The 18,587-nt window shown below is 44.3% G+C and overlaps 2 protein-coding genes across 2 annotated transcripts in view; one reads left to right on the top strand and one right to left on the bottom strand.

Moving 5' to 3' along the window:
- The window catches only part of LOC115468368 (dnaJ homolog subfamily B member 13-like), a 49,577-nt gene extending 48,801 nt beyond the window's left edge, over nucleotides 1-776 (top strand). The window contains exon 8 of the mRNA XM_030200015.1: nucleotides 581-776. Coding sequence (XP_030055875.1) covers nucleotides 581-734 — 154 coding nt within the window. The 3' untranslated portion in view covers nucleotides 735-776. The remainder of the gene's footprint in view (nucleotides 1-580) is intronic.
- A 3,648-nt stretch (nucleotides 777-4,424) lies between these two features.
- Nucleotides 4,425-17,171, bottom strand: LOC115468369 (mitochondrial uncoupling protein 2-like). The gene is made up of 7 exons (XM_030200016.1): nucleotides 16,975-17,171; nucleotides 14,817-15,028; nucleotides 13,742-13,949; nucleotides 12,603-12,800; nucleotides 11,553-11,654; nucleotides 10,911-11,091; nucleotides 4,425-5,062 (listed from the first exon to the last, which is right to left on the bottom strand). Exons 2-7 carry the CDS (start codon nucleotides 14,940-14,942, stop codon nucleotides 4,930-4,932), a joined length of 948 nt encoding a protein of 315 aa, XP_030055876.1. The 5' UTR covers nucleotides 14,943-15,028; nucleotides 16,975-17,171; the 3' UTR covers nucleotides 4,425-4,929.
- Nucleotides 17,172-18,587: the final 1,416 nt, after the last annotated feature.

Raw genomic sequence — 18,587 nt, 5'->3', positions numbered from 1 at the left:
TATACTGCAATGGAGTCAGCAAGGTGACTACGCAGTTCACGACAATCAACTACAAGAACAGAGGAGAGGAAAGCAGAAGAAAGGGCAACAGAGAGAGAGAGAGAGCAGAGGAAGGAAGGGAGGGGGAAGAGAAATGGCTCAGGACTGGTTGCAGGGGGATTCCCTGGACCTGACCTCCAAGGGGGGGCCCAGCGCCAGCAAGGTTTCTGGAGGCAGGCAGAAGGTTCTGTTTCCCTCGGTCTGTCTCCTGCTCCTGTGTGTCGGAATCCAGGTGACTACATTAACGCGATAACCCGGGTCCAGGCACAGAGGAACAGCAGAGCGACAGACCGAAGGCGGAGCAGACACAGGAAGGTAAGGGAGTGGCAGCAGCCCGAGTTGGGGGGGAGGCAGCAGCGGCAGCCATGCCCTGCCCTGGGCCCAGGTCTGTCTCTTGGCAGCCCTGTGGTTGCCTAGATTTGTCTGCACCATCAGTTCATCATGAGTAATTGTCAGCAGTTCTAGAAGCAAATTAAATGGACCTTAACCGTCCAAAATATTCATCTTTGCTCCCTGACTAATGTTCTCTATTTTTCCTCAGTGCCACCTATAAGAAAGTAGTGCCGGGAGAAGGGATGCCACTATCCCAGGACCCCAAGCAGAAGGGGGACCTCATTATCACCTTTGATATCCATTTCCCGGAGAAGCTCTCACAGTATAAGAAACAACTCATCAGACAAGCACTGCTGATGTAATGCGAGTCGTCCTGACGCAGTCGCTGATTCCTCACCTATTGGCACCAGGCTCTGTTTTTATATACATCTGTCATGTAATGGCTGCATAAATGTAATAAATTATATTTATATCATTAATAGATTCAGATTTTTCAGTAGCTCATTGCTAAAAGTCACTAACTTCATTTTTTAGGATTTTATTAACAAGATTCTGGAACCCCAAAGTGTAGCAAGACTCCATGCTACCGACCCCAGGGGCAGCAGTAGCTTTCCTCATTTCTATCTCAATAGCAGACTGTGGATTTTAAATCCAGGAACTTGTCCAAACCTTTTTTTTAAAGCCAGATACATTAACCACTGTTACCACATCCTCTGGTAACGAGTTCCAGTGCTTAATTATTCCTTGAGTGCAGTGGCGATCCTAGCCGGCATGACACCAGGGGCAGATCGCCGATGACCCCCTCCCCCGGGTGCTGCGGCGCGCGCCTGTCAGCTGAGTTCACTATCTTCGCTGCAGCTCCCTCTGCCCTGGCCGGAACAGGAAGTAACCTGTTCCGGGGCAGAGGGAGCTGCAGCGAAGTTAGCGAACTCAGCTGACAGGCGCGCGCCGCGGCACCCCCCCAGCGGCGTGCACCCGGGGCGGACCGCCCCCACCTTGGTACGCCACTGCTTGAGTGAAAACTTATTTCCTTCTGTTTTAAAAGTAGTTCCAAGTAACTTAACAGAGTGTTCCCCCACCTTTACCCATATAGCTCCAGGTTCACTTATCCATATTTTTCTCTTGAAGAGCCCTAAAACCAATAGGCTCCCAGGCAGGGGAATGAGAAGGGGTGCAGAAGGAAAGAAAGGCGTGTTAAGAGAGAAGCCTAGCGCACTGCATCAGTACTTTTCTAACCAAGGCTGAGTACTCTTGGAAACAAGCACAAGGAAGAATGTTTCCTTAAGCCTAGCACACTCTCCCCTGCTGACCCAGAGAAATTAAGGGTATACAGGCACATTTACCTGAGCAGGCAGGCCCAAGAGATACTTCACACTGGCACCTGCCAACCCACGAGTTCAGACCCTGAGCATTCGTATACAGCCTGCAGCCAGGGTGCCAAGAGCTGGCGCACCAGCTTCCTCTTAACGAGGATCATTGGCCATAGGCCAAGCACTAGAGCACAGCAACCTGCATGGACATCCCGCTGCACTACTTTGATAGAGGGATGACAATAGCACTGGGAAAATTATTGTCACTAGCTCCTGGTTAGAAAACATGAATGCAGGCAGATCTGGTCAGCTGCCTACAATCTATTGCTATGTATTAGCTCCTTCAGTGATATAGATCCAAGAGCAAAAATGCTCCTGATTAAAGCAGCAGCATTTACACACAGAATTATAGTGATTTTATGAAACACTGCATCCTGGCTGTCTACATGCAGAAAGAGTTCAAGGGGGCTTTTGGGTGGGTTGAAAAAAGTACAGGTTCAGTTTGGACTTGAAAATGGCCAAAGAGGAATCCAAGATGGTGCTGTGAATGGACACACCTGTGTTAGCTCCTGGAAGTTGCTCTGTTTGTAGGTCCTCTTCGGTGCCTCTGACGCCTCATCAAGCATGGGGAAAAGTGAAGGAACATCCCCCAGCTCCTGTGACTTCTTCAGCGAGGAGGCAGACAACAACCGGGTCCTCAGGGTTTTTCGACCCCCTCTGCAACTCTCTGCGTCAATTGAGAATGGAAACAGGGCTTCCCTGAGCCCCCCCCCCGTGGAACGAGTTGCTCCACCCCAGCCTGGAGGGGAGTTGCTGGCAGCTCTAACAGGGAAGGAAGCCGAAGCTGAATCTCAATGCTGAGAACTATTGCTACAATCAGCTTCAAAGGTATTGCCCCAGGATATAGTTTCTAAACTTGCTGGTGTTGAAGATCAACCTCACCCTTCTCCAGCCATTAGTGGTGTGAATAGACCAGCAACTGTGACAGTCACTAAGGGGTATGGTTTACAGCATTCACACTTCTATGCAAACTACTTTAAAAATGAATACTTCTGACAGTCTGAGGCTGCCCTGCTTCAGGTGCAAAAGACTGCACAGCAAACCTTAGATTTGGAGACTAAATACTAAAATTCAAGAAATGGGATCTGTAGAAACAGCTTTGGTTAAGGATAATAATTTCCTACATAAAAGATTGGAGTACCTGGAAAACCAGGCTAGAAGACAACCTCAGGTTTCTTAATTTTCCCAAATTGCCTTTAATTTCCCCTTTGGCTATGGTTAAAAAAATATATGATTGATAAGGACTCGCTGCCTCCCCTTACTCGGGCTTATTACATCAGGAGTGGTGGAAGAAAATCCCCCAATAGCAGGGGAAGGAATGGATCTATCTTCTTTCCTTGAAAGTTCATTGGAGATAATTACTCAGAGGTTGACTCTGCTTGTTACTTTTGTGCTGGAGCCTGATAGGAATGCTGTATTAAGGCTTTCCTTGAGACACTTAAGAAAATCTGTTTTGGGGCTCAAAAATGTGTATTTTTCCTGATCTCTCAAGGCCTACACAGATGAGACGGAGGGCCTTTTTGGAACTCCGCCCTAGGGTGGTGGCACTGGGAGCAACTTTTATATTACGTTTTCCTTGTTACTGTAATGCTTGAGGGTAAACAGTTTCAATTTGTAGACCCAAAACGGTTAAAACAATTTCTAGATTCTAGAGCGGAATTGAATGTTGTGTGCCCTTCCTAAATGCAGGCTGGGGTCTGAACCAGAGGTTGCAACCATTAGTCCGTAATTATTGCTATATGTTTTTACTTTAAATTCTAAATTCTTAGATTCAAAATTTCCTAAACTTGTGGACAGAAAGGCTGTTAATGATATTTCTCTTTATTTTTGCCTTTTGTATAAATGCCGATTGCATATTCACGTATTGTGACGATATATTGAAATATATGAATAAAGCAATAATAAAAAAAAAAGAAAAAGTACAGGTACTTCCATTTTGTAATGATTAATACACAAGTACCAGGTACCTGCTAAGCCGTAGCAGCTGTGTCTTTAAAATCTGCAGATTAAATGAATATGCCTGTAAGCACCAGCCAGTACACCTGTTGCAAAAATCTGGTATATGCTTACATAAAGCATTGAGTGATACTGCACCTATGTTATCTAATCCCAAACGTTCAGGACTATAATTTAGCTAGGATGGTATGTCTAACACTAAAAGCTGATGTATTAGGATTAGTACAATCCAGGCTATCCTTTCAATGTCAGAGTTGTTTGCTGGGGCTTAACAGAATTTCAGCCTTAATATTTGACCCTGAACAGCAACCAGTCCAGCTTTTAACATGATGCCAGGAGAGGCGATACCAGACAAAATATTTTAAGTGTCCTGAAACACTGGCTGGAGGATAAAGCAGCTGCAAAAAAGTGCTTTAGTATCCATAATGCATCTTGCTTGATTAGTAACCTTAAGCATTCCTCCCACTGTGAGATTCTGTAGCTACAGCTCAACATTTTACTTGCTCTCTTCTACATTACTCCTTTGTGGTTTAAAGGAAGGCAAGATACTTTGTGTGTGTGTGTGGGGGGGGGGGGGGGGGGGGGGGGGGCAAAATAAAATTATAGATATTTGAACACCTAGTAGCTAGACCCTTCCTTGCAGGGGAGCAGGGTTTGTGCTGTACAAGGTCACTGCTGCTGGAAACAAAAATAGCACATTAGTTTTACAGAAACAGAAGACTATGGTATGAGTTTAGTAAAATTTTATTTCTCGTATAACAATCTTCATTAACACACTGGCTATATGAAGGTGTTCTGGCAACATCTGGCTGTGCTGTCACAAGACAGCATATCAAAAGGAAACAAGCTCAGTTTAAAGTAAAAAATGGTCATAAAAAGGCACCCACCCCACCATGCTCATTTTATATTGGAAAGGAGTCCCCACCCATTTAGTGCAAGAGTTAAAAAGTTTGACCTCATCCTCACAAGTGCTGTAGCACCCTTGCAGACTAGATGAGATTATATGTGCAATTAAACACCTCAATTTAAGTAAGCTTTACAAAGAAAAAGTTTGACTAAGTTTAGAAAAATTTAAAAGGCCAAAGTTGAAGGAAAAAGGATAATGAAGTTAACTCCCATTCAGAAGTTTAGATTTTCTGCATTGTACCAAAAGTGGTAAAAACGTACAAATATGTAAACAAGACAAGGAGGTAGGATTATAAATAAGCTGAGTGTTCAGTCTAACATGGAACTAGACCAACTCAGCATGTTCAGAAGGAGCTTCCCATGACATACGGGCTGTCATCATGGCTCTTTTCAGCTGCTCATAGGTCACAAACATGACTATGTTCCAGGATCCCAGACGCAGAAATGAGGGCATGAACCTGGAAGGAAAGCATACTGCATCAGTACTTTTCTTTTTTTTTTTTAGTTTTTTATTTATATAATTTTCAGAACCATACAAAACAAAATTTAAGACTGTTCTGTCATATAACAGGATATCTTAAAGAAAAGTTGCATATTACAGTAATTGGTCCTATCATAACAACCTCCTGTAGATCCCCCCTCCCCTCTCCCCTCCCCTCCCCCCCCCCCCCCCCCACTGTCCCTTTAACAGTCCTTAAGTCTCTGTTACTGCGCTGCTGTTGCGGACCAAGTGTTGTACAGTTCCCATATTTTCCTATGTTGGTCTAAGCGCCCTTTACTCATCGCTGTCAGCTTAGACATCAAGTGGATGTAGTTCAGTTTTTCCAGCACCACTGAGATGTCCGGTAGGCCAGGTTTTCTCCAGGATGCCGCCAGCACCAGCCTGCCCGCCACAAACACCTGAGTGGCAAACTGGTGGATGTGTGACGGAATCACTGGTGGTTTAAGGTGAAGTAGACAGTGCTCCGCTTTCAGCTGGTATTGTGCGGTCGTCACTAAATTTACAAAGTCCACTATTTTCATCCAGAATCTAGATGCATATACCAGGACCACCATATATGGTACATATCACCTTCCTCTCCAACAGTCCCGCCAGCATTGGGAGGAACCTGTCCCAAACATCCTGGCCAGGCGGCTTGGGGTATAGTACCAACCGTACAACATCTTATGCCCATTTTCTATCATAGCACTAGAGATCGATACCCTAAGCAAGGATTTGAGAGCCCTTCCCACAGTGCGGGATCATATGTTGTCCCTATTGCAACCTCCCATTTATGTATGTAATATTCTACGGATCTTCTCGGGCCAACAAAGCCTATATATTCTTTGAGATGCCCACCCCTGTTCCCCCCTTTTGTCATCCCCTATCTCTAGCTGTGTCTCGGCTAGCTCCAGCTCCTCCCTTGCTTTATTTTTGATAAGTGCTCTGTACTTGATAATAATAAAAGGATTGAAGGGAGAGATGCCCGTGTATTTGGCATAGTTCCGAGTAGGGTGGGACCGCACCCTCCTCACACATTTGTCCTAACTCACAGAGTCCCCAATCTTCCCATTCCTTATATACTTATCTGATCTACCCCGGCCCAAATTGGGGGGCGAATCTAAGAAATGTATGTTTTGAAATATTTACGCTCTGGGAAAAACTGCTTCCTAACCTTGTACCAAGTTGTTAATGGCCACTGCAGGAGAAGGGGACTTCTTTTAATTAATGCCCAGAGTTGGGGTTAGGTAGCCATGGTATTGCCACGAGAGTGGGTAGGGCTCCAACCAGCTTTGTTCTACCTCTGTCCAGAGTTTCCCTGTATTCTGAAGCCAGATTGCTAAAATTCGCAAGTGGGCTGCAGTCTGATACATCTGGAATTGGGGAACCCCCATGCCTCCCGATCTCTAAATTGATACAGCTCATCTCTCGCTTTACCCTAGGTGGTCTCTTCTTCCCATATAAATGAGAACACCCTGCCCTGTAAGCCTCTGAAAAAGGTAGCTGGTATTTCGATTGGGAGGGCCGTGAATAGTACAGCAGCTTCGGGAAGCATCATCATCTTGACAGCGTTAATTCTACCCACCCAGGATAGTGTCAATCCCTCCCAACGCTCTAGGTCCCTAAAGAGCTCTCGCACCTTACATGGAAGTTATATTCAACTACCTCCTCCAGTCGACGTGGTAAACTGACCCCAAGATATTTGACAAACTTATTAGCCCACCTATATGGGAATTGTGTCTTCAATGTTTCCAGGACTGTGTCAGGTAAGTTTATATCAAGTGCTTCGGATTTGGTAAAGTTAATTTTAAAGCCGGACACCGCCCCATATACCTGTATCTCTTCCTCCAAAGCGGGGAATGCAACCAGGGGGTCCTTTAGCAGAAGTAGGACATCGTCTGCAAACAATAAAATTTTCGTCTCAATACCCCCTCCCATAAGACCCCTTATACTCTCATGTGCTCTGATCCTCGATGCCAGGGGTTCCATTACTAGGGCAAACAGAAGTGGCGACAGTGCACACCCCTGTCTGGTGCCTCTCTGCAGGGGAAAGGAGCTAGTTAATGTCCCATTGATCCGCACCGCTGCCCTCGGATTCTATATATAAGAGACAGCCATTCCACGTATCGTCCCCCCACCCCAAACTTCTCAAGCACTGCGAAGAGAAATGACCAGCCGACCCGATCAAAGGCCTTTTTCTGCATCTAAGGACAAAATACAAAGGGGAGATGTAAAGTATTTGGGCCCCCTGAATAACCTGTAACGCTCTCCTAATGTTGTCAAAGGTCTGGCGCTCGTGTACAAAAGCCCGCCTGGTCTTCATGTATAAGCTGTGGGAGGTATTTCTGGAGCCTAGTGGCCATAATTTTGGAAAATATTTTATAGTCTACTCCCAACAAAGAGATAGGCCTGTAGGAGCTACACAGCTGGGGGTCTTTGCCTGTTTAGGGAGAACCGTGATTGTAGCCAGATTCCATGTAGGTGGGATGCCTGTGGCCCTATCCAAAGAGTTAAAACACCCGGAGCAGCAGAGGGACCAATTGTTTTTTGAAAAGTTTTATAAAATTTATTTGTGAAGCCATCTGGCCCTGGAGCTTTATGCACAGAGAGCCCATGAATCGTCTGTTCTCTCTCTTCTTGTGTTATGGGTTCCACCAGTGCCTGATTTGCTATGTCGGGGAGCCGCGGGAGCTCCACGCCCTCCAGATAATTACTAATCTCTCAGTTGCACAGCTTGTTGTATCACTATATAAGGTCTTATAATATCCACTAAAGGCTGCATCTAGAAACTCGGGTTCTGAGTGCCCACTCCCCTGCATCCCTTAGGCCCCCTATCAGGGTTCTGCTAGCATGTTGGGCCGTTTATGGGCTAGTAGTCTGCTAGGTTTGTTACCAAATTCAAAGTGTTTGTTGGCGTACCCTCTGTAGTTTTTCTGCCAGATCTGCTAGTTCCAGTTCATGTATCTGAGTTCGGATTTTGTGTGCCTGCCCCCTCAGTTTCAGCGGATTTTGATCTTTTCCTTCCTGCAACAGTGTCTCCGTCTGTAGGAGTTGTTGGCGTAATTCCTTTTCTCTAGCACATCTCTCCTTCCATCTCCTCGCCCGCAGTGCGATCAGATGGCCCCTTATTACTGCTTTAAAGCCCTCCCAAAGCACAGTTGGGGAGACCTCACCATTATCATTGAATAGGATATAATCCTGGATGGCGATTCTATCTGGGAAATATTAGATGGATCCGCCAATAAAGCATCATCCAAGCGCCACTGCCGTTTTATTTTATTAGGGTCTAACCCCTTGATTGTTAATAGCACCGGAGAGTGGTCCGACCATGTATGAGGTAGTATAGTGTGTTCTCCCACCACCCCTAACAGAGAGGCGTCCCCCATCCATAGGTCTATTCTAGAAGAGGACTGATGCACTGTGGAAAAATATGTATAAGCTCGCTGGGATGGATTGTCCCTTCGCCATAAATCTATAAGTTGCCATCGTGTTATAAACTCGTGGAGGTGTCGCCTGTCTTGTTTAGCGTAGTTCGCATTACGTGTCGTATTATCTAGTAGTGGATGCAAAGTGAGGTTGAAATCACCACCTATCAGGAGAGAACCCTCCAGATGCCGTAGCAGTATCTGATCTAGATCCGTGAGGAAGTCTCCCTGCTTAGTGTTAGGGCAATATATGTTCACCAGTGTGTAAGTTTTCCCCCCCATTGTTAAAACAATTAACAGATATCTCCCATTCTTATCCTTGATAACCTTTTTTACCTCCCAGTTCTTGCCACTACAGAATGCTATCAGGACCCCTTTGCTTTTCGTATTATCTGTATTGGAGGCGAAATATATGAGAGGGTATTTCTTATTAACACATAGATATTCATGTCTGGGCTTTAAATGGGTTTCTTGTATCATCCCTATATCTACCCCAAGCCGCCTCAATTCCCGGAACAGCAGCTGCCGTTTCCTAGGTATATTCAGCCCTCGGACATTGAGTGACATGCATTTAATATCTCCCATTACCCCTTACTATACATCCATCCTCCCTGTTTCAGCGCTTTTACTTTATTCATAACTTGTGTCCTATTTGCTGCTAGAGACATACATGGTTTGCTTCTATTTCTCATTACTCCCCCCTGTTCTCCCCCCCCCCCAACTTTCCCCCATACATTTTAGGCATCCCAAACAGAATCTATGGGTGCCTATTCAGAGAGGAAGGAACAGCTGGCCCTGCCCCGGGGCCCCACAACAAAAACACATCATAACTACCTCTTATCCAAAACTGGAATTCTGCTCAACATTCTCAGCATCCCGCAACAATTTTAAAGATAATAACTTTCCCAATATAAAGTTTGTGCCTCGTCAGGTGATCTTTGAGGCCGATTGTTGCCGTTGTAGTCTTTTCCGGCCATTTCCCACTCGTTGCCATTTTGGTGGAAGGAGCGGGAGTTTGGTCTTGCTCCCGAACTGGCCTCTCGCCGTTCACTCTCATCTGCGGACTCCGGGCATATTGCTCTGGCTTCCAAAAGAGACTGAATCTGATGTTTGCCATCTTTATAGAATACCAAGGCGAAGGGGTGCCGCCATCTGTACTGGATCTTCTGCTCTCTAAGATATCTCGTGAATGGCCGCAAATCCCCTCTCCTTCTCAGCGTCGCCGCTGCCAGGTCCTGATATATTTCAACATGGTAGGAATCCCATTTAAAGTCTGAAGTTTGTCGCATCAGTTTCAGTATTTGTTCCTTTAGTTTGTAGCTACTGAAGCAGGCAATGATATCTTTGGGTCTATTATTTCTTACCGGTCCCAGTGCCCGGTGTGCCCTCTCCAATTGCACTGCCTCAGGTTCCATATTGGCCCCGTTCTGTGTGAACAGTTCTTGTATTATTTTTTGTACTACTTGCTCACTGTCCTGGTATAGAGGTGTTTCAGGTAGGCCTCGAAATCTCAAATTGTTGCGGCGTCCCCGATTCTCCAAATCTTCCAGTTTATCTTGTAGTATTTGCTGTTCGCTCCGGAGTTCAGTGATATGTTGGTCCATCGAGCCAAGGGCCTCGCTGTGGGCTTCCACTTGGGCCTCCGTGTCCTCTAGCCGCACTCCCAGCTCTCTTATTTCATCGCGCAAGTCTGTGCCCAACTTTGCTACCTCAGCTCGCAGTGCTTTGAGGTCAGCGCTGATGTTTTGCAGGCATAATTGCAGGCTGGGCTGCTCTTCTTCTGTGATTTCTGTTACCGATCGCTGTTCCAGCGTTGGCTCCTGGGGTTTTGCTTTCTCTGTCAGTTCTTTATTTTTCCGTGCGTCGGCCATTTTGTTTTTTATCGGGGTCGCGCCTCCGGCGAATGCAAACCTTGAAAGATCAGCCACAGTTCGGCGAAAATTCATGCGCTTTCGTGGTACGAGTTCCCGCTTTAGTGCTGCCGTCAGTTTTAGCTTTCCAGCTTAGTTTTGGATCGCGAACGCGATCGTTTTTGCCGCGAGGCCACCGGAGCTAGCTTTTCAGGCGTCCATGCTGCCCGGTGACGTCACTTCCTCCCCCTGCATCAGTACTTTTCTAACCAAGGCTGAGTACTCTTGGAAACGAGCACCAGGAAGAATGTTTCCTTAAGTACAATGGCATCAACAAAGATGGAATATAGGTTCTCACCCATCTCTCTGGTTTTCAGGATAATATACATGGAATAGGTTAACATTCAATGAGTGATTTGTGACTAGAACTGGTTTGAAAAATTAGTTTGCTTACACTGGCAACAGCATTTTAAAAATGCTTTAAGAGTGAATAAGGCACTCACTTCCTATCAAGCAGGTAACAGGGTTTAGTGGATTTCAGGTGACTTACCCTTTGTAGAAAGCCAAAGGCCCCTCCTTTCTGAGCATAGTGAGTGCACAATTCAAGGCACTGTTGTACTGGCCAGGGGCAGAGTTCATATATCTTGTCTTCACTACATCAACAGGGGAAGCGATCACAGTTGTGCAGAAGCCAGCACCAAATGCTGATGTGAAATGGCACGGCAGATTGTCTGGGAGGGGGGGGGAAAAAAAAAAAAAAAACATGTTACACAAAACTACAGCAGCCAGCGCGAAGGTGGCTATAGCATAAGAAACCCCTGGGTTGCTGTCCCTAAACTTGGTTGAGGACCATAACCCTCTGGCTTTTTAAACAAGCTCTACATTTGATATGGTATATGCAATCTGGAAATGTCCAAACCCTAACAGCCTGGGGGGGGGGGGGGGGCACAGATCAGTAACAGCAGATGCGCCATGTGGCCTATTAATTCTGCACATTTACACCATACTTTATGATACCTTCCTTTAAAATCCTCTATGTGGCCTAAGTTTGATAGAGAGATTCATATGCTGCAAAACTGCACTGGGCATTTAAATCGGCAGCTTTGTTCCATTCTTATCTCCAAAATATACCATGTCAGAAAAAGCCATAAGGATCCCATGCACAGGATTGACAGCTCTTTTAAGCACCCACCTGTCATAATGTTTGATTTCAGCAGCATCTCTTTTATCAGATCATAGGTGACCAGTTCAGTACAATTTACAATGGCATTGCGAGTAATATTTGGTGCTGTACCTGTTTTTGAGTAGAAAAACAAGCTTAAGTTTTCACAGTAGTACAAATCTAAAATAAAACTAACATATGACCGGGGGGGGGGGGGGGTGTGTAACTTAGTAAAGCACAATTGCTGCAGTTCTAAAAAGTTAGAAATTGTTCCTTAGGTGTCAAGCCCTCAACAGCTCTTGCCCCTCTGATACTTTTGAGTTCAAGGTCTTCCCCTCCCTCTGATACATATGTCCACCTTGCCTTCTTCCCTTGCCATAAAGGCAAAAACCCCCTTTCTTCTGTTCCAGGTATATCCCCACCTCCCCCTCAGGTACACCTTCAAGTTGGTGCCCTATATCCCCATGGCATACTGCCAGGCCTGCTATAACCCCACATCTGCTCCTATAGCACGCCATCCTCACCCTCCATCTCTAAACTCTCCCCACCCCCAAGTTTCACCCCCCAACATGGTACACTAAGCATGCTCCAGAAACCCTCCCTGCAGCATTCCCTCTTCCCAATTGCATGATGCTGAACAGCTGTCCATTGGACCACATACTTTGCCATCCTAGGCCTGTGCTCAATTGAGCTATATGGAGGCCATAGCTTCAAATAAGCAGCTGGGTCTAGGACAGCAGAGAATGTGGCTTGATGGGTAGAATGCACTGCTGTCACCTTCTTCTGCCACCTGATCAGTGTAGGGGAGTGAAGGGAAATGGTGGTATTGCTGGTACTTTTGCGGAATTCCCAGAGTATATAACACCCCTATTTGCCACTCATTTTGGGGCCATTCTGCTGAATGCTCTTGCTGTACACCTCAGCACAAGAACAGAGCCAACCTTATGCTCATTAGAAGAATGGCAACACAGCACCAGCTTTAAAACTGATTGCAGCTTATCAATCCACTGTGTAAGCTTAGTTCCTGCCCTAGAATCATCTTACATTATATCCTAGATGAAAAGTAACCATTATACTGACCTTTCCACAGGCCTCGGACTCCTTCCTGCTTTGCAATAGTTTTATATGCATCCATAGTCCCTTTGTACCTTCTGCTACTACTGCATGTGTTGGCCTGGGCCTGGAAGCGAACCTTTACCACATCTGTGGGCTGAGCAACAGCTACGGCCATGGCACCTGTTGTGCAGCCAGCAAGAAGTCTGCAACCAATCCCAGCATCTGACAAAAAAATATGGGTCTGGGCTTAGAAGGCCTCTAATAAGAATTCGTTAAGCATGACCTGGCATTTTCTACTTTAGACACTTGAGTAAAAGTCTTAAGCTGAAGCAATGATTGCAAGTACAGTGACTAACTGTACTATATAGTATCGCCATATATCCATTACTACAGGCTGAGGTACCAGAATAGCTCTTGTATTTATTCTGTTTTAAATACAGACTAGGTGCATAGCTACGGCACATTTATTCTTAATCACTTCTCAGAGGCCAGGCTACCAGTCAAAGGAAAACCTCAACCAAAGGCTACAAATCCTTACATATTAAAGGTGCTCATTTTCAAAAGCACAGACTTGTCTATGTGCTTTGAAAATGAGCCTCTCAAGACAGATCTCTGAGGCAGACTTAAAATCATAAAACTGTGTACAAATTTTAGTATCACTTCACAATATCAAAAGCTAAAATCTATGAATACAACACTGCTTAGCCTAGAATGGGTGCCAGAGCCAGTGATGGGAGGCAGGGATAGTGCTGGGCAGACTTATACGGTCTGTGCCAGGGCTGGGAGGCAGGGAATGCTGGGCAGACTTATACGGTCTGTGCCAGCTGGTGGTGGAGGCAGAGCTAGTGCTGGGCAGACTTATACGGTCTGTGCCAGAGCCGGTGGTGGGAGGCAGGGATAGTGCTGGGCAGACTTATACGGTCTGTGCCCTGAAGAGGACAGTACAAAAAAAAAGTAGCACATATGAATTTATCTTCTTGGGCAGACTGGATGGACCGTGGTCTTTTTCTGCCGACATCTACTATGTTACTGTGTTCCTTCAAAGTTTTAAGGAGTAAGAAGAGGGGTAGATTTTTTTTATTTTATTTTTTCTTCTATAAAGAGTTACAGGGTGCCCTGGGTTAGCAAAAGAAAAAATACTAGAGAATGCTTGCAGTACTCACGTTCTGATCCTTTTGTATAGAACTGCTTAACAGAGTCATACAGCCCAATACGGACAGAAGCAAAGCTCATCTGACGCTGCAGGCCAGCCACCAGCCCATTGTACAAACTCCTTGGGCCTTCTGTCTTCACCATGGTGGCAATGGTGCCAAAGACCCCTTTGTACTGTACGGCCTTCACATTGCAGTGTGACTTGGTCTCTCCTTGGATCTGTACAGGAGAGAAGTGGGGGTGAAGAGGCTTTACAGTGACTTTGGGCAGAGCCCAACTCACTAAAACCAGCTATGAAAGTGCCGAGTCCTGGACTGATCCAAAAGGTCCTTCCTTGGAGGGAAACTGCACACCAGGCCCTTTATCATTAAAAAAGAAATTGTATACAAGAACTGAGTTTGTATTTCTCTTGAGAAAAAGAAGCACAAAGTTGGATCTAGTCTAGAGAAGAGTTGCTTGTATTTTGTATGTGAAAGTTTCTAGAAACAGTCTCAGGTGTTGTGGGGCAAGAAGAGAAGAGAACATAATTTATTCAGTCAAGTGTCTAGCTTTAGGCTTTTACAAGACCAAAATAAGTACTCAGCCACCATTATAAAAGCAAGAGAAGGGATAAAGATTAACAAGTTCTATAAACCTGGTTTTGTTGATCCCAACCACTAGTTATTTAACATCCCCATCTTTTCACCAGTGCAGATGGCTTGTTAGTAAGCCATTAAAATGTTCTAGTATGGCCCCCTCAGTTACTGCACTATAATTAAGCCACAAATTTAAAGACTAAAGAAAGCCAGCTTTTCCAGCAGAGCACTTGTCTACTTATCCCTTGCAGCACAGTTGTCCTACAACATTCAGTTAAACAAATAAAAAAAAATAAGATCTACTTTAGCATTTGGGCTTTGTGCCTATCATGCAACAGGTACTGGCTTAAATCCTGGTTAAGGTTCCAGTACTTACTATAAAAATGGAAGTGTAAACTATGCAAGATTCAGACCACGAATAAGTGTTCACCTAGAGAAATTCTGCAGGAACAGTGACAGTCTATGCAGGTTAAGTAACGGAGTGCAACAGCAGTTCAGGAAAGTGTTTTACCTGTAATCTGACTTTAGCAGTATCCAGCGGGAAGGTGAACAGATCAGCTATGCAAGCTGCTGTCCCAGCCCCTACGAATTTCACAGCTGCAGTTGGAGGGACATCGGTGGGCTTAAATCCAACCATTTTCAACACTTCCAATTGGTTCTTAAAGGTAACCTTGGCAGAGGTATGGTTGATGTAATGACAAGACAAATGAACTCTACCAGAGTCTAAAGAGATAATAAAATGAACAGTTTTTTAATCACTTGCTAGAACAAATGTAATAATGATGTGCATATGTTACAGGATTATGTAGTATATTCTTACACCCAGGCCTTATTGTCCACCTTAGTTTTATATTAAAATGTGGTTTTGGCTTTAAATATTACCAGCCTCAGGTACCATGGTCTTGGCAACAGCCATTATGAGTTACTATGCTTAGAGCTCAGAGGAAGAAAGCACTCAGAGTTCAAAGTGATCTTGTCTAGAAAGGGCACAACAGCTTTCATGTAGCCTGTGACAGAGTAGTAGCAACTCCCAAAGATGTAAAGCCCTGGGATTAAGAAGAAAGGGGAGACCAAACTGACAAAGCATTAGCTAGGAGCAGCTCTACTATTCAGGTTTGTTTTTTCTTCAAAGGGTGCAGAGAGAATGCAAGATGACGACTTGAGAGCAAATTACCTCCCCCAGGCATAAACATGCCTTTTGTTACTATCTGGATTTATTCTGTAGAAGACCACTGAATGCTTTAAGATGTGTACAGTTTCCATGCACCAGCCTGATTACTATGAGTTTCCAAGCACCCCCAGGTTGCATATACAAAGTTGTCTTATGAATACCAGAAGGAAGCTCTAGCACCGGCTTTGGGCTTTACTCCTCAAAAGGATGCAGGAAAAGATTGGGAATAAGGCCCTTCCCCACTAAGAAAGCCTTTTGAAGTGGCAAGCTGTACCCTCCCCAGTAAGTAGCAGTTTAGTTATGATACCTTGATAAGCTGAGATTTAAATTGTGACACACACACAGTAACAGCATAGACCATGGAATGGCATACAGGGAAGTCTAAACTAGCCCCACGGTTACATAAGCCGTGAACAGATTGCCCATTCCTGGAAAGGTCACTCATCACCAATCTTACCCAATCTGGAAGACTTTACTCTGCTCCTACTGTTTCTAAGCCTAGCCTTAATGATGCAGAAAGTCACCTTACCATCCCTCCTCCCAATCAAAAAAATGCAAGAATCAGTTCAGTGGTATTAGACTTATGCTTCTACAGATGCTATAAAACTCTTTAGGTGTTATGTATGATTTCTCAGCATGTCTTCACCTTTGTCCAATACTACCAAGAGCAGGCAGTTGATATACATTTGCAACATCCACCTTCAGGTACTGGTGTGTTTTTGAGAGTAAGTTCCAGAAAAGTCTAAACCAGACACCTCCATTTTATCTGGTCCACCATATAGAGGCTGAGGTTTAGAGATACTGAAAAGCATTACCAAATATAATATGCTTTGTATTTAAGTCTTGAGATTTTAAGGGTGCAGGCTAGAATTAGGAATACCACTCTTCCTGCCTAGGAAATCTCGTATTTTAAAGCTCAAAAAATGTATTCAAAGATCACAGTAATTAACAACAACAGTAGATAATAAAGGCCTGTTCAGTGTGTGTAGTTAAATAAACTAGTTGTGACCGCTCCTTCATACAGTTAACCACCCCCACCTCGCCTTCTCTTAAGGCAAAAAAAAAAAAAAAAAAAAAAAGAAGCCACCATCTCTTGCCAAAAGGCAGAGCCCCCAACAGAAAACCAAATGCTGGATTTGTTAGGTATCCAGTCAATATTTAAGATGTCGCTTTAAAAATGTGATAGAATAGGCAGCTAGGTAGACATACCACAACTCTTGACACAACTGGATTTGAGAAGCTGAGTTCAACTGGTTTCACCAAGGGTTTTGCCACACATCCTGCACACTTATCTTAGATTAGTATAGACTATGAAAATCTATAAATACTATCACACAATATGCAGAAGCACAAGCCCTATTACAAGCTATAGTTTACACGTTTTAGCAGCGGCAATCCCCCATTAAGCCTTTAACTATAGACATTTAGTTAATATATACTTAGTTCATATGTATTGACAGCAGGGATAGGCACAAGTGATAAGTGCTAGGATCGTTACCTTAAGTGCTCCAGGAGAATCGGGGCTCGATGATCAGGCGTCCCTAAAAGTGTCTCGCCCATCAAATTTACTAGTGGCAACTAAAAGCCAATGGCCTTGGTTTTCCATAGAAAAACGTTTGGAAACGAGAGACCGAATAATCATAATACTTATCCTGCAAAAGAAAAGGAAGATGACGTTACATCTATCAAAGTCAACATGGTCCATGCAATAGAAGGGAGGTGGCTCTCATACTTTGAGCACAGAGATCAGATTCATCTGCATTTATCTACAGCTAACTCTGATCAATCTGGGGAAGGTACAAAAGCCCCCCTCCCAGGATCCGAATTACTAAAGCTTTAGTGTCCAGTTCAAGTTTACAGGAAATGCGCTTTATTAACCCTTTAGTGTTCAATGTTCCCATCAATCTGTTCCATATGGCTTACTACAGGAACACTAGACACTAAAGGGTTAAAATTTTTTTAATAGAATTGTGTTAAAGGAGTCAAAATAAAACATGGAAAAGAATAAGATGATACATTTTTTATTGGACATAATACATTTCTTGATTAGCTTTCAAAGGTTGGCCTTCAGTAGATGACAGTATATATAAGTGAAACATCAAAGCATTTCAGTGACAGTCTAACAGGATGAGTGAGGGTGGATAGGTGAGAGACAGGAAGAGTCGGGGTGGATGACAGCCAGGGAGATATGCATGGACAGGAAGGTGACAAAGCAGTACAATTTATGGTTTACAATGGGTTAGAAAACCCAGATCTTTGTTTAAGTCCTGTCTTGTAGGTGTCAAAATATTTAATCATTCTGACTGCAAAGGTCTTACGTTCCTGTATTGTTTTAAAGTTCCCTTTTAGGATTCTTACCATGAAATCACTGGTACAGTGTTCTGGTTTTGTCACAGACGTGACATCTTTATTGGTACTAGGAGTGGCCTAGTGGTTAGTGGAATGGACTTTGGTCCTGGGAAACTTGAGTTCGATTCCCACTGCAGCTTCTTGTGACTCTGGGCAAGTCACTTAACCCTCTATTGGCCCACGTACAAATAAGTACCTGCATACAATATGCAAGCCGGAAAGCGCGGGCTACATATGTAACCAAAAAATAAATAAAAGTTTTTCATATTGTCTATGTAATTTAAATCTCTTCTTTAGCATCTGACTGTTTCTCCAATGTAGCAGCCTTGGTGCTTTTTTTTTTTACACTGAATGATATATACCACATTGGAAGATGAGCACGTGAAAGATTCCTTCCAAAGCTAAATCAAAAAACTTATATTGGACATAACTTATACAAGGTATCGTATTTTCTTTCTCTGTTTTATTTTATTTCCATGGCGTGGACCAACACATCATCCCATCAGCTTCACGTGCTCCTCGTGCCGCAAGAAGTCACCCTTTCCTTTCCCCACACACATCCCGTGGTTGTGAGCCTAAAGGGCCTCTTACCCCCCCCCCCCAGGGGTATATTCTACTCCTGAAATCCCCTTATTTCGGCCCCACTTCTGAGAAACCGGGGATAACTTTTAGCTAAATTTGCATACAGTTAAAAATTCATCATCATTTTATGTTTCGATTCATATACTGTCAAATAACACATCTAGACGGCATAAAAATTAT

Source organism: Microcaecilia unicolor, chromosome 4 (genome assembly GCF_901765095.1).
Source record: "Microcaecilia unicolor chromosome 4, aMicUni1.1, whole genome shotgun sequence".
NCBI lineage: Eukaryota > Metazoa > Chordata > Amphibia > Gymnophiona > Siphonopidae > Microcaecilia > Microcaecilia unicolor.
The sequence above is the reverse complement of the archived record's forward strand: the minus strand, read 5'-3'. Positions and strand labels throughout refer to the sequence as shown.

Coding starts and splice junctions, on each gene's coding strand:
- LOC115468369 (XM_030200016.1), bottom strand. CDS start 14,942: ATGGTTGGATTTAAGCCCACCGATGTCCCTCCAACTGCAGCTGTGAAA. Junction 13,950..14,816: donor CTGCTAAAGTCAGATTACAG/GTAAAACACTTT, acceptor TCTCCTGTACAG/ATCCAAGGAGAGACCAAGTC. Junction 5,063..10,910: donor CCTTTGGCTTTCTACAAAGG/GTAAGTCACCTG, acceptor CTTTCCTTCCAG/GTTCATGCCCTCATTTCTGC.